We start from the raw sequence: 25,313 nt of genomic DNA, 5'->3' as shown, positions 1-25,313 counted from the left end.
GGTGATGATTGTTTGTAGGCTGTGGTGTCTCTTGTGCCTGTCTGCTTGCAGTACTCCACAACCCTAACAGCTGTTGGGGTACATTCCTTCAAGTCTCCCCATTGTTGGAGGCAACGACTGGCATCAGCCCTTGAGGGGGCTGTTCCACCTACCACTCCCTGGGCTGCCCTATCTCTTGTAGCTAGCCAAACTCCTGGGTGGAGCGGAGGAAGCCTCTAAAAAACTCCCCACCAGCACCAGAGGGGAGGGGCTTGCATGCCCCAGCACTACCACCCACAGTCTCCTGTCCCTGAGGCCTGACAGCCAGAGGACTTGCTCTGTATCAGTTAAAACATTGGCATGGGATGGTGATGAGTTTCCCAGCGTGAGATCCTCAGTCATGGAGCAGTGTCTGATCTGACTCCGGTCCCTAGAAAGAGATGACTATGCCCGTGTACACCTGTAATCCAGCCTTGGGCTACATGGAGAATTGGAGGCTAGCCTGGGCCACATTGGACTTTGTCTCAAGATGAAAACAGTTTTCTTAATAGATCTGAGACAGGGTCTCACTGTGTAGCCCTGACCGTCCTGGAACTCACTATGTGGATCAGGCTGACCTCAAACTCACAGAGATATCCCCCCCCCACTTCCACCTCCCCAGTGCTGGGATTAAGTAAAGCTTTGTTACTGGGTCTAGTTTAGGGGGGAAAATTCAAGCTAGCTGAAGTGATTCCGGGTAAACGGGCTTAAGAGCAAAGCTGAGGATCTGAATTTGATCCCCGGGAATTGCATGGTGGAAGGTGGCAACCAATTCCCAAAAGTTGTCCTCTGACCTCCACATACTGGCCGTGGCATGCAAGTGTTCACACACACAAATAATAAATGTAATGGTAAAAAATTGTAAGATCAGGGGCTGGAGAGATGGCTCAGCGGTTAAGAGCACTGCTTGCTCTTCCAAAGGTCCCCAGTTCAATTCCCAGCAACCACATGGTGGCTCACAACCATCTGTAAGGAGGTCTGGTGCCCTCTTCTGACCTGCAGACATACATATAGACAGAATATTGTATACATAATAAATAAATAAATATTTTTAAAAAAAATTGTAAGATCACCCTGGTAAGCAGCGCATGGATGTGTGTGCGGCACACATGTACAGTTTAGAGAGAGATTCGGCTGTCCTTGGAGGAATCCCAGACCCTCAAAAATACAGGGGTTTTGTGGCCCGCTGAGGTTCCAAGCCTTGTCCTTACCCAGGAGTGCCGTCCACATACCTGGTCTACTTCAGAGTGGCCAGCTGCCCTAGGTCTGATTCTCGGTGCCCTGGCTGTTCCACCTCCAAACCCTTAAAGATCCTCGGCTGCTCCCACCCACATCCTTGGCATGAATCTTCAAGTTTCCTGCCTGTCAGATCCCTGGCCAAACGTCACAGAAGCCGCAGCATCACAGGCGCCAGCGCCCCCAGCATCTCCAGCGCCTCTCCACCTGGCTAACCAAAGAGCGCACTGGAGGCGGAGGGGCAGCGGCCCGCCTCCCGGACAGAGCCTCCGTCAGCATGGGGGTGACAGGTGGGAACAGGCGGCCGAGTGGTGGGCGGCGCCAGAAATGGCGGGGGTGGAGGCGGAGAAGGGGAAACAGTGATGCCGCAGAGTTGGCCTGGGGAGGGGAAAGGAAAGCTGACCCCAGCCAAGCCCCTCTGGGTGCCTTTGATTACTGCTTCAGGCCCGCGCTGTGCAGAAAAAATGGGGGCTGGATCGGTCCGGGGTCTTAATGAATTTTGTTCAACGGGATCACATTCGCGGGTACAAATGCACATATTTGGCAAAGCTAAGGGTTGGGAATTTAAGACCTTTGCAAAGGCGGTCGCCGAATCCACCTTGCATGAGACACTGTGGAGGACCGGAGACCCAAAGCGAGTAATGCCGCCACTTGCAGAGGGTCTGGGGCGGGAGGGGAGTCAGCGGGAACCACGTGCTCTGAACGGTGGGCCTGGAGCTACCGGAAGAGCAGTGAGGTCTAGAAAACCTCTCAAGAATTGTTGAGGTCTTACGTCATCGCAGTGGGAAGCCGAGAGCTCTGACGAGTGCGGGTGTGGGTGCGTGCTGTTTTAAAGACTGTGAGATTTAAGGTCTCTTTCAGGAAAAACATGGTCACAAGCTTGAAAGCACCGTGGCGTAGAGACAATGCCTGTCCACCTCTATCCTAAGTCCCTAATACAGTGGCCAACAGCTGAGTTTCAGCCCTTCCTTATCAGCTTTATCAAAGAAATAAATACACCTGACTCAAGCACACTGGAGAATTTATTCGCTGATTAAAAAAAAAAAAAAACAAAACAGTCAGTGGTCCCCAGGCATGTCTCAGAGCAGCTACAGGCCAGGCCTAGCATTTTAACTTTTCTCAACAACAACAAAAATTCTAGGTAAAAAAACGAATCCGAATTTTAAAACCAACCATTATTAGTGCCTCTGCTGCCTGTATGAGTTTCTTCCTCTTATAAATTGCTGGGGTTTCCCTTTAAAAGTTTGTGAGCCTGGAGGTGATGGTGCATGCCTTTAATCCCAACACTCAGGAAGACAGACAGGAAAGAAGTTCTCTGTGAGTTCAAGGCCAGCCTGGGCCTGGTCTACAGAGTAAGTTTCAGGATAGCCAAGGCTACACAGAGAAACCCTGTCTCAAAACAACAACAACAACAATAATAATAATGTATTTGTGGGACAGGAAGCTATCATGGTGGTCTATCTGTGGGACAAAGAGCTAGCATGATGATGTATTTGTGGGACAGGAAGCTAGCATGGTGGTTAAAACATCCACTGTGCAAGTGTAAGGACAGGGTTCAGATACCTGGAACCCACATAAATGCCAAGTGGGTGAGAGGTCCAGCCTGTAATCCCAGCCTCCAAAGGTGGAGACAGGAGATGTCCAGAGCAAAGCTGGCCAACTAATCACATCTGTGAGCTCTGAGTTTCACAGAGAGACCCTGCCTCCATGAACAAGGTGGGAGAGCACCGAGGATGACTCCTAAAGTCAGCCTCCAGCTTCCGCATGCCCAGCACCCACACACACATAAACATGCACACACCAACTCCAGCTTCCACAAGCACAATACCCACACATTCGCAAACATGCATACACACACAGACATGCGCAAACACATACACACATGCACGCACACACATACATGCAAACATGCATATACACACAGACACATATAAACACATGCAAAGATGCATACACAACACCCACAGATACACAAACACGCATACACACATGCATGCAAACATGCACACACACATGCCTACACACATGCAAACATGCATACACATACCCACACACACATAAACATGCACACACCAACCTCCAGCTTCCACATGTACAGCACCCATACACACATACACACACACACACACAATTGAAAATGAATTTGTGAATCAGTTGTACCTGACGTAAGCATCGGCCACAACAAGGATTGTTCCAAGACTGGATCTGCCCAATATTCATAAAACTTTTCCAAGTCAATGAGACCCTTCATTAAGGGGAATTTTTAACTTTTTTCTTCTCCAACTTCTTTGTTCTTTCTGGGCCTCCCTTCTAGATTTCATAAACAGATCTGGGTGGAGAAGATAGCTGTCGGTATCTTGCAAGCATGAGGATCTGGGTTCAGTCCCCAGAACCCATGGAAAACAGCCGTGGTAGTAGTGCCTATAACCTCAATGCTGAGAAGGCAGACAGGAGGATCCTGGCTGACCTTATAGCCAGTGAGAGAGCCTGTCCCAAACAGCAATATAGATGACTCCAGAGGAAGGACACACGCACACATGCATGTACACGCATGCACACAGATGAAAAAAAAGCAGACTCTGTATTGATTCTCTTATCTCACTAAAGCTTGGAATTTGGGGTCCGCTTTCTGGAAATACTATAGTTTTCCAGTGCTATTTCCCAGAAAGATTTCTCCTTCAATTCTTTTTCATAGCATCCTGTTATTTTTTTATATGATATGTTTAGTGTTGTCCTTGAATCTCTGAAAATGACCAGCTTCTCTTCTGAGTACTCTTATGTTTCTCAGATTATCTTTGGTGTCCTGGGATTGCCTTTTCATCTGCTTATTGACAGATTTGTTAAATATTTGGTAACCCTACGTTGCCCCTATTCAAGAATGAAACCATTTAAGAAGCTCACTAGGACCCCTCCAATTGCAGGTTTTACTGCCTGGCCATTGTCACTTAAGGGTGGCAACCAGGCACATCTGTGGGAATTTCAGCGTCTTCTGATGCCTTACCCTTCAACCCTGGGCTCCCTTCCTTCATTCCTCAAATCTCTGAAATGCTCTTTTAAAAAAGAGATTTATTATGTGTGCAACTTTCTGTCTCCACGTATGCCTGCATGGCATCAGACCTCATTATGAAATGGCTCTGAGCCACCATGTGGTTGCTGGGAATTAAACTCAGGACAGTTCATTTCCAGCTCAATTCAGAGCCAGTGCTCTTAACCTTTGAGCCGTCTCGCCAGCCCCCTGAACTGCCCTTTCTTGTGATCTTTGATTTTCCTCCTTAGTTTCTGCATGCATTCCATCAGATCGCATTTCTAGTCTTCTGCCTACCACACTCTAGAAGCAAAAAGAATTCTCTGATGGTTCATGGGCTTAGTTAACCATTACAAGTTCATATTCATATTCTCTCTCTCTCTCTCTCTCTCTCTCTCTCTCTCTCTCTCTCTCTCTCTCTCTCCTTTCTCTCTCTCTGGATTAAACATGGAGTCTCCCAAGTGCCCATCAGATGCTGTACCTCCGAGCAGTATCCCAGTCCTCTCTCATCTCCTCATGTCTTTAAGTTCCATTTCGAATACCCAGTCATGAGGAGGAAACAGCATCACACTGTTGAGGATTCTCTCTAACTGACATATTAGCATATTATCCTGTTACCACTTGAAGGTAGACTTGTGACAAGTTAAAGATGCATAGTCTGTCTTAAAGCAATCAAACTAACAAGACAGAGTCGTAGCTTTGAAAATACAATAGAATCATACAGATACATAATCTAAAGGGGACATTTAAAAAAGCGGAGTGACACATGGGAAACAAATAACAGAACAATCCGTTCAGACACAAAAGGCAGATGTCACATAGCTTCCATCTTTATTTTATTTATTTATTTATTTTTGGTTTTTTGAGACAGCATTTTTCTGTGAAACCTGGCTACCTTGGAACTAGCTCTTGTAGATCAGGCTGGCCTCGAACTCACTAAGACCCGCCTACCTCTGCCTCCCAATTTCTGGGATTAAAGGCGTGCGCACCACTGCCCGGCTCACATAACTCCCTTCTAAAGCAAGTGCTTAGCAGGGACAAGAGTATTAATCCGGGTTCAGTCTCCCCCTACACACACACACGCACACGCATGCACACACACACAAAGTCACTTCTAAACAGCAAAGATTACCTAAGTAGACAGAAAACATGATACTTGGTCAAGGTACACAGCTGTATTGAGGGAGAGCTTGCTGGCATGCACACTCTGGACTCAATCCGCAGTATCAGGAAAAAGAGAAGAAAAAACAAGACTCAACTAAACGCTGCCCTCTTAAAGTTCACTTTAAACAGAAAAATACAAAGCTTCACAATGGAGTGATAGCTCCTGCTAACGCTAATCCCCAGTAGCACGAAAGTGAGACTACAAAAAGAAAGCCGGAAAGCTGTATCAGTATCAAAACAGGTTTCAAATCAAATAATAGCAGAGATAAAGGAGATCATTCACAGTGATAAAGAGGTTCCTTATCAAGAGTAAAGGTGCTTGACACCAAGCCGGACAGCCTGAGTTCAATCCCTGGAACCACAAACTAGAAGAAAACTGACTCTTGTGAATGTCCTATGACCTCCATATGTGCTCAAGCACATGAGCACGCACACACACGCACACACACACACACGCACACACGCGCGCACACACGCACAGCATAGTAATTAACAAATGTTAGTTTTCTAATTATAAAAGGAAATACTATTTATTTATTTTGGTTTTTCAAGACAGGGTTTCTCTGTGTAGCTTTTTTTGGAACCTGTACTGGACCTTCTTCTGTAGACCAGGCTGGCTCTGCCTCTCAAGTGCTGGGATTTAAAGCCTATGCACCACCACTTCCCAGCAGGAAATACTTTTTTAAAGACTAGGAAAAGTAAAAGCAGGCATGGTTGTTTATATCCACAATCCCTGCAGTCACAAGGCAGAGATCAGAGGACTGCAAGTTTGAGGACAGCCGGGGCAACATAGTAACTTCCAGGCTAGCCTAAGCTACATAGAAAGACTGTGTCTCAAAAAACTATACCACTAGGGAATGGGGTGTAGCCCAGCAGTTGGGTGCTTGCCTGGCATTCACAAAAGCTTGGATCTGAGTTCCAAACCTAAGTCAGGTGTGGTAGCCCCTGCCTGCCATACCAGCAACTTGTTCAAAGCAGAGACCAGAAATTTCAGGTCATCCTCAAGTACACAGCTCTTACAAAGCCAGCCAGAGAAGCATTAAACTCTGTCTCGATAAACAAACTATAAACAAATTATATGTGTATATATGGGAAATGAAATTAGTAGCAATACTATTATCATTTAAAAAAGAATATCTAGGGCTAGAAAGTGAAAATTTTGCCTAGTATATGCAAGGCTCTGAGTTCCATCCCCAGGCCTGCAAAACAAAAGAACAAATAACTATCCTAAAGGATTGTGTTCCCTTTCAGCACTTCAAAATACATGAAGGAAAACTAATATAATGTCCAAGTGTGGCCTACAGTCCCAGCACTCAGAGAGACATGAGGATCAAGAGTTCAAGGACAGCTTTAGTCATGTAGGGAGTTTGAACCCACTTGGGCTACATTAGATGCTGTCAGAGGCAGGAAAGAGAAGGAGGGGAGGGGCTAGAGAGGCAGTTCTGCCGTTAAGAGCACTTGCTGCTCTTGTGGAAGACCCAAGTTCACATCCCAGCATCTAGTCAGGAAGCTCACAACCATGTACAACTCCAGCTCCAAAGGAATCCAGTGCGCCCTCTTCTGGCTCCCACTGGCATCTGCAGTTACACGCACATACCTTTGCATAGCATACATGCATACACAAAATTAAAAAATAGTTTTAAAAATAAATATTTAGCCAGATATCAGTGGTGCACACCTTTAATCCCAGCATTCAGGAGGCAGAGGCAGGAGATCTCTGAGTTCAAGGCCTGCCTGGTCTACAGAGCTAGTTCCAAGATAGTAGGGCTACACAGAGAAACCCTGTCGCAGAAAGAAGATCTACAAAAAATATCACGCTCTTGATAAAACGTCTTGATAAGTCAAGCATGGAAGCACACGTCTTTAATCCTGGAACTTGGGGGGGGGGGGCCCGGTGGGCAGAGGCAGGTGAATCTATGAGTTCAAGGCCAACTTGGTCTCCATAGAAAGTTCCAGGTCAGTCAAGGCTACATAGAGAGACCCTGTCTGAAGTAACAACTGGAGGTTAGTGAGATGGCTCTTCAGTTAAGAGCACACACTGCCCTTGTAGAGAATCCTGGTTCACTCCCAGCACCCACATCTGTTGACTGACAATCTCCTGTATATAAATGCATCTCCCAGGGATCACACACCTCTGACCTCTAAGTGAATCTGTTCTCAAGTGGCATACACACAGATAATTATTAAAATAAAATATTTTAAAAGTCTTTTTTAAAAAAAAACAGGAGTGAGTGCTGGAGAGATGGCTCAGCAATTAAGAGCACTGGCTGCACTTCCAGAGGACCTGGGTTCAATTCCCAGCACCCATATGGCAGCTCACAACTGTCTGTAACTCCAGTTCCTGGGGATCTGGTACATTCACACCAGTGCACATAAAGTTAAAATTATTAAAAAAAATTGACCAGGCACGATGGTATATTCTTATAATCCCAATATCAGGAGGCAGAGGTAGGCTGATCTCTGAGTTTGAGGCCAGGCTGGCTGGTCTATATAGTGAGACGCTGTCTCAAAATGATGATGAAGGAGAAGGAAAAGGAGGAGGAGGAGGAAGATGATGATAGGAAGCCAGGTGTAGTGATGAACACCTTTAATCCCAGCATTCAGGAGGCAGAGGAAAGCAAATTTTTTTGAGTTCAAGGCCAGCCTGGTCTTAAATGGTGAGACCCTGTCTTAAATGATAACAGCAATCATAAAAATAATTATTATTTCTAAAAATCAGCTGAACAAAGGAGGAAAGAAAACTTCAATGTGATAAAAGGCATCTATGAAGAAAACCATGAGCAGCATGATAAAGATGGAGCACTGGGTGTCCCCCACGAGTACACGGGAATGAAGCAAGGCTGTCTGCCCTCGTTCCACAATTATATAGTGGTCATTCCCACTATATAATTATATAAAGAGGAAGAAAGGACAAGGAGACACCAGACATGAAAGGAAGAGACAGAGTGGTCTGGATTCACACACATTCGTTTTGATGTACAAAGTCCATGACCTCTCTAAAGAAAGCAGTCAGAACGCACGGCTTTCCAGTACGCCCTTAGGACCTGAGACAGTATTTCTAGAACATTAGCAACAACCGGGCATGGGAAACACCTCATATATCACAGATTGTCACTTGGCTTTTCTAACAGAACGCTCCTAAATCAGGCACAGAAGTCCTAAACTGAGTCAATGTCAAACTTTGTCTGCCAGACCCCGTGCTGCTATGAGACTTACGTAACTGAAATTCACCGGGCGGTGGTGGTGCACGCCTTTAATCCCAGCAATCGGGAGGCAGAGGCAGGCGGATCCCTGTGAGTTCGAGGCCAGCCTGATCTTCAAGAGCCAGTTCCAGGACAGGCTCCAAAGCTACAAGAGAAACCCTGTCTCGAAAAACCAAAAGAAAAAAGAAAAAAAGGAAAGAAATTGTAATTCTTCTGCCCATACCCAGCTGCAGTCTATGGAAGGGACTGAAGTTGTGTGGTGATCAGATGTCCAGAAAAAATGCAAAGTGACCAAGGGAGACTCTGTGGTTGGGCAGGAAAGAGTCCTGCTCGGGGCCAGATGGAGCTGAAGCTGAAGAGATGCAAAGGAAGCCAGACGGACATGTTGGGTCAAGGAGGCAGAGCTGGCCTTGGAGTTCCTTTCTATGGTGCTTCTCCGAGAGCCTCCCCACACAGCTGACCTACGATCCCCATCTGAATCCTAATGCCTAGGACCAGTCGTGCAAGGGCCACCCCTTCCATCCCTAGGAAGAAGCCACAGCTCATTCTCGTGATTCTGATACAATCCCGGGAGCAACGCTTATCCGAAAAATAATTGTTTCCTACTCCACCCTAGGCTCATGGGAACCCACTTTGCATAATGCACCGAAGCCATAATCCCCCCACCAATGCTTATCACTACCAGGGGAGCAGAGGCTGAGACAGCTTGGCGCCCCACTTCTAAGGAACGAGAGGTGGCTTCTGTATTAGATAGCTTCTGGCTATCCCCTGGCTCCAAGACGCCCCCAGAGACTCAGCTTCCTAGGACTTCCAAGGAGTGATTCAAGCTCACCACACAGCAGTGGGGAGCTAGCATGACCTGGGATCAAGTACTCTGAGTGGAGGCCTTGGCCTGGATCAGTAACAGGTGACCAAAGAGAGCTTGGGAAGCAGCAGAGAGGAAGAACGGAGTCGGGTGGGAGAGTTCCTCACGGTTGTGATGGGTTCCTGTGGAGGAGAGCAGAGCAGAAAACAGAGCTAATTCTTAAGCCTGAATTCAAGTCCTTGACTGAACAACCACCAGCTCTGGGAAGCCTGGACAAGGAGCACCCACTGATGCTTTCTGTGGTGACCATGAGATGCAGGGCTATCGGCACCCACACTCGTTGAGGCAGGGGATAGATCCAAGAGCTGGGACGAGGCCAATATGGCAAGTGGAGGGTAGCAGACACAGAAGACGGGGTGGTGAGGGAGCGATAATGTCGGGTGGGCTGGGGGGGGCAGGAGCACGTGGCACCAGCTCCGGGATCATCCCCCACCCTGATGCTCCCTGTCCTTTGCTTTTCTTCTGGGCCAGGTGTCAATGCATTTCCCTGCTGTGGCAAGAGTGCTGTGGACATCGTGGAGAAAACGTGAGGACCAGTCCCTACCAGCACGGGGCCTTCCCCTAAAACCCCAGGCTCCCGGACCTTTCCCCAACACCACACACCCCCACCCAACTAGCGTCTCCCCTTTGTAGCTCCTTTCCAAATCTCCTCAGGAGCAGAGTCCAGGCCGAAGGCTGGGGATGCCTGTGATCCCATCTCTGCCTCCAGCCTCCAAACCTGGCAGAGGGTGGATGACTTAGAGGCAAGGCTGCCTTGGTGGGGGCAGACAGAGCTGTCCAAGGTAGGAAAAGACAGGTGCCTGAGGAGGGAGCAGGAGTTTAAGGGTGGAGCACCAGGAAGGAGTGGGGGCTGAGAAGAAGCCAAGGGGCCCTGCACTTCCCCCAGTCTCCATGGTTTCTCAAATCTACCCATTGGGAGTGGGGCAGGTGAGTAAGGGGCCTCTCCTTGTGTAGGGAGCCATTTTCAGAGCACCCTGGCTCACCCAGAGCACTTAACTAAAATGAAGATTCCCAGCAGGGCGGTGGTGGCGCACACCTTCAATCCCAGCACTCAGATTTAATCCCGCATGTAGATCTCTGTGAGTTCGAGGCCAACCTGGTCTATACAGTGAGTTCCAGAGACAGAGAAACCCTGTCTCCAGACCACCTCCACCAAAAAAAGAATGAAGATTCCCAGGCCCCTCCTCCAACCAAATGGAGTAGAAGAGTATATTGGCAAGCTCTTCAGAGCTTCTGAAGTTTGGAGAGTCTTAAGAGTGCCACCATGTTAGGGGGTAAAGTGTCCAGGGCCCGAGTTCAGATATCCCACAGCTGAACATGCGAACACTGTAACCCCAGAGCTGAGAAATGGAAGCAGGAAGATCCCAGGGGGTCACTGGCCAGCTCCTCTAGCCAATCAGTGAGCTCCGCGTTCAGAGAGAGATCCTGTCTCCAAAAAATGAGACGGAGAATAGCTAAGGTAGACACACGAGATCAACCTCTAGCCTCCACATTTGTATGTGTGTGTGTATACATCACACACACATGCACACACATGCATGCACAAAGAATATGACACTCTAGAGCTGCTAATGAAGCAGGGACAGTGGGGAGTAGCGCAGGGGTCTTCTTGCCCACCCGTGTACAAAGCCAGAGCTCTGAGGACCCTAGAGGATCCCCAGGGTCTCTGTCACCCATTTGGATCCCTTATGCTTCAGGAATGACTATCACCACCAGCCCCACATCCATAAAGAAGAGGAGGACGAAGAAACAGAGGTAAGAGTACCACACTTTATGCAGAGGTCGCAGGCAACCTCTGATGCTTGCCCTTCTGGGACTGTAGTACCGGGCCCCACATATGCCTTCACCGTATCTTCTCTGCGCTTGCTTCTTTGGCCCAGGCAGGTCTCCGAGAAGCAAGTGGAGGCAAGGGGTTGGTAGTGTGCCACACGGGATCAGGACAGGGGCTTGGTGTGGGGGGGGGGGGGACCCTGGGGGGAGGGGTGTCCAGCTCCTGTTGCCTCAACTTCCGTTTGAAACCTTTCAGCAGAAAGCAGAACTGCCCAGGAAGGAGACACCGCTCAAAGGGCACCCAGACCCGGGCCCAGTGCCACAGCTGGAGGAGATGGCGCCAGTGGTACCCTCTAAGCCCACACCTGAGGCCGAAGGGGAGTATTTCACTGAAAGCCCGGAGCAGGAGGGCTCCAGGATCGAATCCCTCAAGCCCTATGAGGAAGAGCTGTCATCCAGGCCCTGGAGCTTCATCGCAAACTCGAGCAACAGGGAGGATGAGCAGATGTGCCCCACCCAGTTCCGCTCCATCCGCGTGCAGACCTCCAAACACCTCTTCTGGGCGAACAAGCTCATCCAGGCGTCAGAGCACAGCCTCCAGCGGGCCTTAGAGAAACATCGCAAGAGCCCGCGGGAAAAGAAGTCTGTCTGCATTCCCCAGGTTCTCACAGACTGTGCCCCACTGCCGTCAAGTCCCCGGGTATCCTGCACTACCCTGCCCACAGCCATTGGCCTGGCAGATCTGATCAACTTCGCATCCTCCCTTGCCGTGGCCTCCTCCAGCAGCAGGGACTTGCCTAATCTAGAAAATATGATCAAAAGTACATCTGAGAAGTCCCAGGAGACGTCTACAGAGCTTTGCCAGCCGGTCCAGTCCATCCAGTATGCCCAGGCTACCCAGATTACCCAGATATCCTCGGAGAAGCAAGAGAAATCATCCAAAGATGTGATGACTCACGAATCTTGGACTCAAGAAACCAGGAACGTAGCTTGCTCTTACCTAGATTTTAGCAAGACAGGGTTCAAGAAGGCCACCATCGAAGGGGAAGTGAAGTTTGTCCAGGCACCACCCTCCCCCCAGCTTCAGGAAGCCAAAGAAGAGTGAGTGACGCTGCCCTGCAGTCCTTCCCCGGGGCCAGCATGTGGGTGGGGATGGGCTCGGGTCTCACATAGCCAGGTGGGGTGTGCAACAGTGGAATGGAGGGGAGGGGAGGGGAGGGGAGGGGCCGAGGCAGGGGACAGGGGCAAACCCAATGACCTCACAAAGGCTGCTAGGAACAGGGTTCCGGTGACCTGAGGTGCGGTAGCAAAGCCAGGGCCGGAGGAGGCCTGGGGACCATGGAGGGTGAGCTCTCCAGGGCTAGGACAGAAACCTGGGTTTAAAATGGGCAGGGCCACGTTGCCTCAGGAAACAGGTGTGTTTCATGCCATCTGTCTCCTGAGAGCACAATGGTCGCATCTCTAGGGTGCAGGACACTTCTGTGAGTGAGCGTAAGGGAGCTGGGCTTCAGAGCCCTTGACCTCTGATGACATGTAGACATAGAACAGAGCCCCAGCTGCCCCACAGGTGCAGCGGGGGACCCCCAGACCCTAAGACCCTAGTGACACTGTCTCTTTTATGTTGCAGCTCGGTGCCGGGAACCAAGAAAGGGAATCCATTATTGCTGAAAATCCATTTTAAGTTGTCGTCCCCTTCACCCCAGAGAAATTAGACAAAAGCATTAAAGCCTCCAGTGCTGGCCCTGCTGAAGACTCTTTTTTAAGGGGCTGGGATCAAACCCAGGGCCCTGAGCATACTTAGGCCAGCATCTTACTCCTGGGCTATATCCTCATCCCTTGGACGCTGGAGACAGTGTCTCCTTCTGTATCCCAGACTGGCCTCAAACCCTTGGTCTGCCTACTGCAGCCTCTCGAGCGATGACATTGCAAGGACATACCATTCTGCCTGGGCTCTGGCTCAGGTTTGGGAGGACCAGCTCCTCCTAATCACTGAGCACAGCTGGCTGCTATATTCTGGAAGCGATTTTTTTAGGGATGGCACCTCCACTTTTGAGTTCCCCGTGAGCCCGCCCATCCCCTGAGAGTTCTGGTCCAGCCATCTTGACTTTGCTTCCTCCCTGAAGTGTCTCTGCTTTTCTTCCACCTACCAGACCATTAGGCCACCTCAGAACTCCATCCCAGGCTTCAGTTTCTTAGGCCTAAATCCAGGGACATGGGGGCGTGAAGATGTGGGGGAAGGGGCCTCCCTGGAGGTGGGGCTGACCAGATGAGAGAATAAATCCAAGGAGAAGTCTTCCTGTAGCCAGTGAGGAGACCTGGGGAGGACGTTGTTTGGCTTGAAGGAGGGAAAAGCTGAGGTTGATAGACTGATCTTTTAGAAGGCTACAGCCTCAAGCCAGAGGTAACTCCAGATGTAGGGAGATCCCATGTTGATGACATACCCAACATGGCAGCCCAGAGGAGTTCCCACACACCACCAGCCAGACACTAGCATAAGACATCACGCCCCTGGACAAAGGCCCAGAAGAAAGGCAATATGAGGGAGTTTCCACTTTTGGCAAAGGTCAGAAGGCCTTTTAGAAGTAGATTTAGAGAAAGAGAAGGGACCAGCTTGCTCCAGAGACAGCTGTGTGTATGAGATAGGTAGGGTGGGGGGCATCTCACTCTGTGCAGCCCAAGCTAGCTTCAACCCTGTAGCAGTCTCTCTACCGTGGCCTCGTTTCTGTGTCTTGTGCGTCGGAGTTTACGTTGCCCTAGCTGGACTGCCTCAGATCCATAAGGAGCCTCTTGCTGTACCTCCTGAGTGCTGGGATTCCCGGGGGAGGCTTGCACTGCCACAGCAGCTTTTGTTCTTGTCCTTGTCATTGTTGAGACGGTCTCGTTCTGTAGCCCTGACAGGCTCCTGGGTGCTAGGATGAAAGGCAGGCACCACCACGCAGCTTCTTTTTTCTCTTGAGACAGGGTACTGCTGTGTAACTCAGGCTGGCTTTGAACTCGCAAAACTGCCTGCCTTAGCCTTCAGAGTGCTGGAGTTATAAGAGAAGCATGCCACCATGCCCAGCCCTGGTCAGGCTTCCTAACAAGGAGAAGCCCATCAGGAGCCTAGGAGGAGGCTGAGCTGGGAGCTAGGGATGGGGCAGTGGGATTAGGCAGCAGGAAAGCAGGCCAGAAGGGAAAGGGGCCGGAATTGAGGGTGGGGAACAAAGAGAAATGGAAGATTTCTGGCTAGACTGTCATGCAGTCCTTAGGATTTGCCTTTAGAGTTTATTGTTTGGATGGGGTTTTTAAGTGTAAATTCTATTTTTTTAAACAGAGGTGGTGGCAATCCACCTCTTATCCCAGCACTTGGGAGGTGGAGGCAGGAGGATCTCTGTGAGTTCAAGGCCATCCTGGTCTACAACAAGTTCCAAACCAGTCAGGGATATATCAGGAGTCTCTGTCTAATTACCAAACTCAAGGCCAGCCTGGGCTAAGCGGCAAGCACAGACAGTACCTGTGTATCCCTCCTCTGCCCCAGCCCCTCAGCTTAGAGCACAGGGACATCCTGAAGCAGAGCCACATGGTTACACAGACCCACACTGGCTCAGCATCACCCAAAGCCCAGAGAGCTTCATTCCCTCTTGCAGTACTTTCTGTGACGCATATATGGCACGTGTCTTAATGCAGTGTCATAAAAATAGTTTGCCCGTCCTGAATACCCTCTGCGCTCCGCCCACTCATCCTCCCCTCCCCTCCAGCCACCCACTGATTTGTCACTGGTCCCTTTTGCTTTTGCCAGAATGAACTGGAACCTCATGCAGCCTTTTCAAGCAGGTTTCTTTCCCTTTGTAAGCAAGCAGTTAACTCCCCTCCGAGTCTTTTCTTCACGGCTTGACAGTTCATTTCCTTTTAGCACTCAATAACATTCCATCATCCAGATGGACCCGTTTGTTCTCCCAGCCACCTACCGAAACACCTCAGTGGATTCCACGTTTAGGCAGTTAGGAAGTTGCCATAAAGATCGCTGTGTGGATTTTGTGTTTTAAAATCATCTGGATAAATGCCAAGGACCATGGTTGCTGCTTATTAGTGTTGTAAAGGTGTGCTCAGGAGCTGGGGAGGTGGTGCAGCTACCAAAGGCTGGACTCGCAACCCAAACATCACGATGTGTTCAGTATTTGTAAGAAAGTTGAAGTGATGTCCAGGGTAACTCGATGCTTTGCAGCCCCAGCACAATGTTCCTCATCCTCATCATTTGGTGGCGTCTCACTTTACCGTTCAGTTCTCTAAAGATCTTATATCCTTGCAGATGTGCATCTTTGATTTGTTAAGGTGTCTGTTCACATCGTTTGCCCATTTTCATTGAGTGATTAATTTTCTCATTGTGGCGTTTTAAAGGTTGTGTGTTTATTTGGTGTTAACAGTCCTTTTAAATGTGTCTCCGAGTCTATAATTGGCTTCTAATCTTCTTCACACTGTTGGCAACTCATTGTTGGTTGTTCTTTGTTTAATTTTGAGACCGGGTTTCTCTGTGTAGCTCTGGCTGCCCTGGAACTTGCTATGTAGACCAGGTGGGCCCCGAACTCACAGAGATCTGCCTGCCTCTGCCTCGAGAGTACTGAGATTAAAGGCATGCACCACTACACTATGCTTAATTTAAATAGTTTATTACATTTATCATGTGTGGTATTGTACAATTCTTTTTATATGTTGTTGACTTCAACTTGCTTATATTTTGTCAAAGATTTTTGCATCTGTGCTGGAGATGGCTCGGTAGTTAGCACTTCCTGCTCTCCCAGAGGACCTGAGTTCAGTTCCCAGCACTCACAGTTCACAACCACCTGCATCTCCAGATCCAGGGGATCAGATGTCGGGAACTGAACTCAGGACCTCTGGAAGAGCAGTCAGTGCTCTTAATCTCTAAGCCATCTCTCCAGCCCCTGAAGACAATTTTTTTAAAGATGGGGTCGCACTATGTAACCCTGCTGGCCTGGAACACTCAGTGATCTGCCTGCCTACGCTTCCCAAATGCTGGGATTAAAAATCATGTGTCATCACACCTGGCCAAAATAATTTTTGTTATTGTTTGTTTGCTTGTTTTCTTTTGCTTTGTTTCTTTGAGACAGGGTTTTACTGTGTAGCCCTAGCTGTCCTGAAACTCACTCTGTAGTCTGGGCTGGAACTCACAGAGATCCACCTGCCTCTGCCTCCTGAGTTTAAAGGTGTGCACCATTATGCCTGGTGGCTAAAATAATGTTTAAAAATGAGATTTTTCTATGTATGTTCTCGAGGAATATTGTAGTTTTCTGAAAAAGTCTTTTTCTATTTGGGGTGCAGGGTAACAGCCTCCCAGGGTGAGTTAAGATACCATAGAGAAGGGATAGTTCTTCGATAATTTTTTTTTTTTTTAATTTTCGAGACAGGGTTTCTCCATAGCTTTTTTGGTTCCTGTCCTGGAACTAGCTCTTCTAGACCAGGCTGGCCTCGAACTCACAGAGATCCGCCTGTCTCTGCCTCCCGAGTGCTGGGATTAAAGGCGTGCGCCACCACCTCCCGGCTAAATGTTTTATTTTAAAAAAAATCATTAGAGAATTTATATGGGCCTTTCTCTTCTGTGGAAGGATGCCAATTATTGGTTTGATTTCTTTAGTAGACAGAGGTCTGTTCAGATTATTTCTTCCCATGTAACTTTTGGCAGCTTCTGATTTTCAAGAAATTGGTCTACTTCATTAAGGTTATCAAACTTATAGGCAGAGTCATTTATACTATTTCTTTATTATGCTTCGAATATCCATGAGATCATTAGTGGTGGCCCTTTCACAAAGCTATTAATCCTGCCCTCCCATCTTTTTAGTTATGTAGTGACGTGTGTGTGTGTCTGTGTCTGTGTGTGTCTCTGTGTGTATATGTGTGTGTCTGTGCGTGTCTGTGTGTGTATGTGTGTGTGTCTGTGTATGTGTGTGTCTGTGTGTGTCTGTGTATGTGTGTGTCTGTGTGTGTATATGTGTGTGTATGTGTGTCTGTGTGTGTATATGTGTGTGTATGTGTGTCTGTGTGTGTATATGTGTGTGTGTATGTGTGTGTCTGTGTGTGTATGTATGTGTGTGTGTCTATGTGTATGTGTGTGTGTATGTGTGTCTGTGTGTGTATATGTGTGTGTGTCTGTGTCTGCATGTGTGTCTGTGTGTGTATATGTGTGTGTGTCTGTGTGTGTGTCTGTGTGTCTGTGTCAGGATAGTTTGAAGGAGTCTGTTATCTTCTTCCACGTAGGTCCTGGGGACCTTTGAACTGAAGTCATCAAACTCGTCAGCAGGTTCCTTTACTGCCCTGTCTACCTTATTACTCTTCCAAAGAACAAGATTTTGGCATTTATTATTTTCACTATTGACTTTTCTGCTTTCGATCTTAATTTTTATTCACGTTTTTATTACCTTAATTCTACCTGTGAAGTGAGATGCACTTCTTTTTCTCGTTTCTTGGAGTAGAAACTCTATTGGTTTTAGATAATTCCTTTTCTAAAAATGCACCTAACACCACAAACATCTCAAAGAAGTTTTTGCTACATCCCACTATTTCAAATAAGTTTTTTTTTTTGCTTAGTTTGAGGTTTCTTCTTTTATCCATGCTTGTTTGTTTGTTTGTAGACAGGTTCTCATACTGCCCAGGCTGGTTTCAAACTCACTATAGAGCTGAGGATGGCTTCGAACACCTAATCCTTCTGCTTTTGCTTCCCAAGTGCTGGAATTATTGACATGCACCACCATGCCTGGCATTGTCTTGTTTTAATAATGTGCTTTCTCTTCTCCTCTCGACAAGGTCTTATTATATAGGTCAAGCTCACAATCCTCTTGCCCAGCCTCCAGAGTTTTGAAATTAGGGGTGTACATCACTATACCTGGCCCCATACGTTGTTTAGAACTGAGTTATTTAATCTCCAAGTATTTAGAGATCTTCTGGCTCTCTGCTGCTGGCTTCTAGTTCCATTCATTAGTGATCTGAGAGTAAGCATTGTTTGATTTCTAATGTTTTTAAATATTAAAGTTTCATGGAATGACTTAAAATGTGGTTAATGGGTTTACACTGGACAGGAGCCCATGGCCCCCCGTACCTGGCTTTGGGATTCTGTGGCCTGCTTTTCCTGGTGCGCCTCTGCCATCTTGATTCAGATTCAGAGCGTAACCACAAATTCAGGTGCCTGGAGGGAGGCAGAGTCTTGGGGAGACTAAAGGAACGTTCCAGCAGGAAGTCAGCCTATGAAGGAGGGTTGACAGCCCTCAAAAGGCAAAAGCCAACACAGAGGCAACCTCCGGGCAGCCTCAGAGCCTGTGACTCTGCCTTTCAGGCAGCAGAGGCCAGAAGACCAGAAGACCCCCATCGACACTGAGAAGGTACAGGAGACTGGGCTGGAGCCGGGTCCTGAGTTGGAGGTTCACATCCTGTGCCTGACGGAAAGTCCCTCCCTACAGAGCTGTGGATTCAGCCTGGCCTGAGGACCCTGGGGGGGCGGGGATGGACCTGCTCACCCACAGCCCTTGTCCCCTAGGTCCCCTGGAGTCTATGCCCTCCAGTTGATCAGGCTGTTCTGCCTACTCCCTGTCTCCAAGGTCTCCACAGAAGCCTCAAAGTCTCCTCACACGAGATACACGAGAGGAGCAGGCAGGCAGGGTGCAGAAAGGGCGGCTGCAGCTGCAGACAAGCCAGCCGCTCCAGTCAGAGCTAGCAGCAGCCATGGCCACAAAGGAGGACCAGACCGTACTGAGGGCAAGGGAATTTAAGGACCCCGAAGCTAGCAATTCCTACTGGTCAGGCCCGGATACCAAGTCTCAGAGGTGAGGGTAGGAAGTGGAGGCCAGGCTTGGGGTGCTGGTTTGGGGGCAAGGCCTGCTTGGCCCTGGAATCTCTTGAAGCAGGTGTTACATGTCTAACTCCTTTAACTGGCGCAGTTCCACCGATGACAGCATGATACCCCTGACACCCCGGGAGCTGGCAGGTAAGGGACCGGAGGTGCAGAAGTAGAGAGGAAATTATGGAGGGATGCTCAGGACAGAATTGCAAGAAGTTGCCTGCCCTGAGGTTAGCATATGTATAACCCTTGCAACCCTTCCTCCATACCAATCTGATTTTTTCTTCTCTATAGCCCAAGGGTTCACTGGTGCGCCCCAGAAGTGTGTGTGTCTCTGTCTGTGCATCTGTGCCTCCGTGTGTCTGTGTCTCTGTTTATCTTTTTGTCTGTGTCTGTGAAGAAAATAAGGAAAATAAAACTAAATGTATTTTAGATAGTTGGAGAGATTTATCTGCATGGATGGGACAGGGTTTAAAAAAAGAGGAGTGGACAGGAAAAAAAATTCACAGGGGCTGGCCTGAGAGGTGGGACGTAGGATAGAAGGTGGTCCTCAAATGTCACACCTGATGTTGACAGGGACCCATCAAAGAAGAATCATTTTCTACAGCGGTAATCTAAGAGCCTGTTTATATACCACATCTAGTGGGGCTCCCATGCTGCCACAGAGCCAGACTCTGGCATATAATCTTGGATGTGAATTTAAAAAAAAAAAGATTTTTAATTTTAGGTGTGAGGGGTGCGTAGTGTTCACAGAAGCTAAGGGGCTCCAGATTCCCCTGGGGCTGGACTTACAGGCAGCTGTAAGCCACCCAATAAGTAACTCAGGCTCTCTATAAGAGCAGTATGTGCTCTTAATCACTTTGCCAAATCTCTAGTCCCACGTGAGTTTTTAAAATATTTTTCTACTCGTGTGCATGCGCCATGACATTCATGTGGAGGACAGAGGAAAACTTACGGCAACCAGTTCTCTTTATCATGTGGGTCCTGGGGATCAAACTCAGGTCGTCACGTTTGACAGCGAGCACCCTTACTTGCCGAGCCCTCTCTCTGGCCTCTACACATGAGCAGTAAATGCTTTTTTGTAAGAAAATACCCAAATAGAAGATTTGGACACAAAGCTAGAATAACTTAAGAGCCAACCCGCAGCAGGACACCAGGTCGCTGCTGTCCATTGTAGTGAATGTTCTAATAACGAGTGTGTCTCAACCCCAGTCCCACCCAGCACAGTCACAGGGCCACCACACAGAGGCCTCACCTCGGTGACAGTCCCCTCTCTCCACCCTCAGCCTTCCAGGACATCTTCAAACTGTTCAGCTGCAGCCCAATGGGCACCGTAGACATGCACAGCATGAAGGTGGCTCTGCGCAACGTGGGCATCCAGCTGGGCCCGCAGCAAATGTGTGAGGCTCTGCGGCTGGCCGACTTAGATGGTGGGTGCCTCGTCTCTGCCTCCGTGCTCTCCCTCCTCTGGGCAGCCGCGGGATGAACGCTACCCAGAGCGACAAAATCTTTGTCCCGGGCCAGTTCTTTTTTTAAGGTTCCCTCTTCCAGGAAGCACCCCTATCTCCCAGCCTTTGTACATGGCTACTGAGTCAATCCTCATCTCCCGGGGCAAGAGCGGTTTCTCTCCACACCTGCTAGAACCCTTTGGCTTCTACAGAAGTATGCTAACAAGTGCTGCTAGTACTTTATTAAAACCTATTTTAAAGAGATAAATGGTTTAGGGGAGGGTTGTGATCACTCTCAACATATATTTAAACTCCTAACGTATCTACAGGACAAACTTCCCCAAAGGGCAAGTACCCACTGCACCCTCTTGTCTCCCCAGGTGATGGAATCGTAAGCTTCAAGGATTTCCTGGGTGTTCTCACTGACAACCACCGCCTGGCTCAGTACATGGGTGAGGGGTTAAGGTGATTGGCAGTGTTGGGGGGGGCGTCTTGAATGAGGACAGCCCTCCTCACCCCTGCCTGTGTTTGTTGTACTCAGGTCTAATGAAGAGCAATCGGGTCTGTGAGCCTCCGGGCCTGCAGACCCTATTCCTCGAGGTGCTGTTCAAGCTGCTGAAACAGGGCTTTGTGCCCTCCAAATCAGGGCAGGAGGTGACAAGGTGGGCATAGCCACCCCTAGCTCCCAGACTCAACATTCTGAGAACTGAGCCCATCCTTGCAGAGAATCCCCTGATATTCCTGCCCCACCCCACCCCACCCCCACCCCCACCCCCACCCCCACCCCGAGAATGCCCTGAGTTCTGGATCCATTTCCTGGGCCCCAGGTCATCCTTAGTCAAAGACAAGTAGCTTCCGGTCCTCCTTGCTTTCTCCACATGTAAGATGGAGGAGATCGAAAGGGGGTGTCTGAGCCCGCTGTCCTACTTTTCTCCTCCAAGCTACTATTTAAAGAAGCAGCGGGCTCTGCGGCTGAGCACGTGCAGTAAGAGCCGGGCGCGCGGCCAGGGTCGGCCTGCGCGTGCACACACGGGTCTCACCTTCTTCTGCCAGGCGGCGCGCCTCAGCGGCCTCTCCAGTACCCAGCTGGCGCGCTCCCTGCACACACTGTACAGAACGGGTGCGCCCCCAGCCAGCCGCGGGCGGGGGGGTTGGGGGTCCGAGGAACAGAGGGGGGACCCCGCGGAAGGTGGAAAGGATGCTCCAGGTCATCCGCAGCCTAGCCCCACCAGCTCCCGCGGGGGGCCCTCCCAGTACTGTCCCCGCCTCCTCTGGATCCCCCTCCCCAGGTGGGCGCAGCCCCTACGCTCAGATTCCCAACCTGACCGGGCGCCAGCGACCAGAACGCAGGATCTCGAACCGAGCCCCAGGCTCCGACGTTCGCTTCCCCAAGCCACATCAGCCAGGCCGCCCCAAGCTCCCTCCCAACCTGGGACCACTCAGCAAAGGTGAGACTCAAGCGCAGGCTAGATCGTCCGAGGAGACTCTAAGGACAGGGCAGATTGGGCGGAGGCGGGACAGCAGATGGGGCGTGATTGGCAGGCAGTAGAGGCTGCCATAGAGTGGGAACTGAACCAAAAGAAATGAGGACTGCAGGGGCAGCAGGAGATGCACCCAGTTGTTGCTGAGCATGCGCCTGGTCTCTATCGAGTTGCCCTCTGGATCTTGCGCAGGTCCCCTCCGTCCTCCCGCCGGGCTAGCGAGCCAGCCACTGGAGCAAATGCGCCCCTCGAAGCTGGCTCTCTCTCCGCCAACTCTAGTGCAGAAGCACCCCTCCTCCCCTTCGCCAGCCTGTTTCCAGAGATGTGCTATGAAGAGCTTGTACAAGTAAAGCGTTTGCTGAGCGAAACTGGCTGCGCCTTCTGGGGTCAGGCACCGAGTCGACGCGCATCTTTTGCAAACATCTTTATTAATCTTGTATAAAAATAAGGTTCAAGGAGAGTCCTCCGGGCTAGGGCAGCGGCGAGGTGCACTTTATAAGTTACAGACCAGGCTCGCGCTCAGGCTAAGTATGGCTATTGGAGGGAGAGGGTGCTGCAAGCAGCCTTTTTTTTTTTTTTCCTTTCTTTCTTTTTTCTTTTCTGGTTTTTTTGTTGGTGGGTGAGGGGCTTCAAGTCGGCCAGAGGAGCGGATGCTCGACCCAGCCGAGCTAAGAGTCACCTCCTTGAGTTCCAGTCTGCCTACAGCCCTACAGAATCCACCAACGGAAACAGTGGCTACAGCGAGAGGTCAGCAGTGACCTGAAGTGGGGGTCCTGGGGGTCGCCGGCGAGCACTTCGGCGTCCTGTGTCTGCCCGGATGTAGGGCTGGTTCCGAAGATCTGGAAGCCAAAAGAGACACGTGGGCACAGGCTCATTCTTCTAAGGATCTGATTTTGCTCACGTGGAAGGGGACACTAATTTACCTCAATCAAAAACACCACCCCTAAGACATCCCAGCCATGCAGGGCCAGCACTGGAATCACAGGCCAGGCTGTCTAGGTACCTGGAAACTAGAGAGGCATTTCCTCTCCCAGGCTGGCCTCACAGAGGAGCCGGGATGTCCGCTTGCCGGTGCGGGCGGTGAAGGGCACTGTCTTGAGCACTGAGATTTTGAAAGTAGAGAGAGAGAAAGGAAAAACGGAAAAGGTAGCAAGAGGCATGAAGGACAGGCATGGTGGCCCATGAGGAAGAGGCAGGAGAACTTCTGTGAGTTTGAGGCTAACCTGGTTTACACAGCAAGGAAAACCTGGGCTATACAGCGAGACTCTGAGGTTGAGGGGAGGCGGTGTGGTGGGGGGGGGAAACAGAAACAGAGAGTGACGTAACAGACTGAAGGCAGGACAGAGATCTGGCTACGCCCTCACCTGTGATGATGTCTTCAATGGCCCCATCTCGGTCACTCTCGTAGATGAGTGGCTCTTTCTGCTGCTTCCGTTTCAGCTCAGAGATGAGGTCCATCTGTTGTCGCCTGGCCTTGGGCGGAGACTGAGGAGATGAACAGCTCTAACTTTAGGATGCTTCTCACCCCACCCACTCCAGAACATCTGTGCAGCTCCTCAGCAAGGACAGGCAGCTAAAGCAGAAGGAACCTGAACCCTCTGCTTCCCCTGGCTTCTGGGGCACTCTCCTTATCCTCGGGTGGGATCTATCTCAACATAAGGATGAAAGGAATGCTACACATTCCTGTACCCCGGTACTGGGCTAGGGGACAGCAGCCTACCTTGGGTGCTGGAGGCTCTTCCCTGCCTGAGGTATCTGCAGCCGCTTCCTTCTTCCACTGCTTCACCTCTTGTTCTGCTTTCTGAGGGCACAGGGCAGGTCTTAGTGAGGAGGGTCCTTCCTTTTTCCCTGTCCCACCTGGGACAGAAGCAGTCCCCACTCCTCCCTCCGCTCTGAGGGAGTGGCTGCAGGGCCCACACCTCATGCATCAGATGCACCCCGCCCACCCGCCAGACACTTGTACCTTATAGGCCTTGGTGAACCGGCTGAAGAGGGAAAAAAACATGGAAGGGGATGTGGTCTTGGGGTTTTCTCCAAAGTACTCCACTACCGACTCATAGGCCTCCTGAAAGAACAGCCCATCAGCCCCACTAGCCTGGGCCCCTTGGAGCGTGACCGTGCTCCATGCCCCTCTTCCTGCCTGAAGTATCCACAACCACTTCCATCCACTGTTGCATCTCTTGCCATCTCATCTTCCACACAGGGTGGTCCCTTACCCTTCCTCCATCCTCCCAGGGTTCTGCCTGTAGCCACACCCCTCCAGGCCTTGGCTCCACAACCCCACCCTAAGGTTTCAGTGCTCCTGTGTCCCCCTACCTGAGCCGTCTTGCTGTCTGCTAGAAGCTTGTCCATGGTGGGGGAGTTGGTCCTCAGGAACTCTTTGAGCACCAGACAGTCATCCTGCCGCACAAACTCTCGCTGTGTCAACTCCAGGCCTCGCTGCAGGGAGCGCACGTCCCCCAGGACACTGTCCAAGGACACTGGGATAGACAGGATGGAGTCAGGGGACCAGGCAGCATGCACACAGTTATACCTTGTAGTGTCCGCTTCCTAACCCACATGAGTGGCCCAAGACCCCAGTGCTCTATACCTGAGCCTGCCTTGTCCAAGAAATGCAGGTCGCTGTGAAAGCCCGTGAGTTGTGGGTACTTCTCAGCAATGACCTTCACCAAGTAGTGCAGCAATGTCTGTTTTCGGTCCGTCGACTTCATCTCCAATAACTGGACAAGGTTCTGGTGTAAGTCATGGACCACCAACCAGACAGCAGACCCCAGACCCCACACCAGGAGCTCCCGCTCACCGCATCCAGACTTTGAAGTCGGAAACCATAGGCTGCCCCCCGCTTACTGCTGTTCATGTAGTTGCCAAAAGCCAGGACAATCTGGGAAAGGCAGAGAAAGACTCAGGGATCCAGGCTGGGAAAATTCCTTGAAGAATATTTCTCAGAAAGGATGAAAGGTGGCAAAAAGTCAGTCCTCCTGCTCATGCCCTCCTGGATGGACCCTTCAGTCCACGACACACGGAACATGCACACCTCGTCTGTAGACACCATGAGTACACGCTAACGCCATCCTTCACTAACCCACCCCAAAACTGCCTTCCCAACATCTCCCTCCTCCGTCCCTAGACAGCCACGTATTCTGGTCTGCAGACACAGCACTGAGCAGCTGCAGTTACCATTCCTTTCACAAAGAATCCCTAGAGGGACTTAGCCCTGGAGCAGGAGCTCGGGCACACTCTGCAGGCGTGGCCCAGGTTACGACTGCCGACTCCCACTTCCC

The 25,313-nt window shown here is 50.0% G+C and overlaps 3 protein-coding genes across 13 annotated transcripts in view; 2 read left to right on the top strand and 1 right to left on the bottom strand.

Annotated features, from left to right (window-relative positions):
* Window positions 1–1,415: 1,415 nt before the first annotated feature.
* On the top strand, window positions 1,416–21,122 carry Spata32 (spermatogenesis associated 32). 4 transcript variants are annotated; one of them, XR_009057347.1, is made up of 7 exons: window positions 1,416–1,544; window positions 9,983–10,037; window positions 11,209–11,266; window positions 11,541–12,382; window positions 20,390–20,533; window positions 20,932–21,003; window positions 21,093–21,122. XR_009057347.1 is itself a non-coding variant. In XM_057773301.1 (5 exons), the coding sequence occupies exons 1-5, from the start codon at window positions 1,532–1,534 to the stop codon at window positions 12,991–12,993; spliced, it is 1,056 nt and encodes a 351-aa protein (XP_057629284.1). In that variant the 5' UTR covers window positions 1,416–1,531; the 3' UTR covers window positions 12,994–15,073. The 4 variants fall into 4 exon arrangements, 1 of the variants encoding a protein (XP_057629284.1); XR_009057346.1 differs by having other exon boundaries at window positions 11,538–12,382; XR_009057348.1 differs by lacking the exon at window positions 1,416–1,544 and adding an exon at window positions 9,471–9,553 and having other exon boundaries at window positions 11,538–12,382.
* LOC130877079 (uncharacterized) lies at window positions 20,684–22,474 on the top strand. The gene is made up of 5 exons (XM_057773985.1): window positions 20,684–20,765; window positions 20,932–21,003; window positions 21,093–21,205; window positions 21,437–21,999; window positions 22,225–22,474. Exons 1-5 carry the CDS (start codon window positions 20,684–20,686, stop codon window positions 22,472–22,474), a joined length of 1,080 nt encoding a protein of 359 aa, XP_057629968.1.
* The window catches only part of Fmnl1 (formin like 1), a 26,647-nt gene continuing 23,775 nt past the window's right edge, over window positions 22,442–25,313 (bottom strand). For 4 of the 8 annotated variants that reach the window (XM_057774076.1, XM_057774079.1, XM_057774081.1 and 1 more), the window contains 8 exons: window positions 24,833–24,913; window positions 24,623–24,752; window positions 24,349–24,512; window positions 23,996–24,097; window positions 23,753–23,833; window positions 23,397–23,517; window positions 23,036–23,134; window positions 22,442–22,871 (listed from right to left, as the gene is read on the bottom strand). In XM_057774076.1, coding sequence (XP_057630059.1) covers window positions 23,043–23,134; window positions 23,397–23,517; window positions 23,753–23,833; window positions 23,996–24,097; window positions 24,349–24,512; window positions 24,623–24,752; window positions 24,833–24,913 — 771 coding nt within the window. In that variant the 3' untranslated portion in view covers window positions 22,442–22,871; window positions 23,036–23,042. The remainder of the gene's footprint in view (window positions 22,872–23,035; window positions 23,135–23,396; window positions 23,518–23,752; window positions 23,834–23,995; window positions 24,098–24,348; window positions 24,513–24,622; window positions 24,753–24,832; window positions 24,914–25,313) is intronic. The other 4 variants (XM_057774074.1, XM_057774077.1, XM_057774080.1 and 1 more) reach the window with 1 other exon arrangement.

The sequence above is a fragment of the Chionomys nivalis genome, chromosome 7, assembly GCF_950005125.1.
Source record: "Chionomys nivalis chromosome 7, mChiNiv1.1, whole genome shotgun sequence".
In the NCBI taxonomy this organism is placed as follows: domain Eukaryota; kingdom Metazoa; phylum Chordata; class Mammalia; order Rodentia; family Cricetidae; genus Chionomys; species Chionomys nivalis.
Note: the sequence above shows the minus strand (reverse complement) of the source record. Positions and strands in the feature narration are given on the sequence as shown.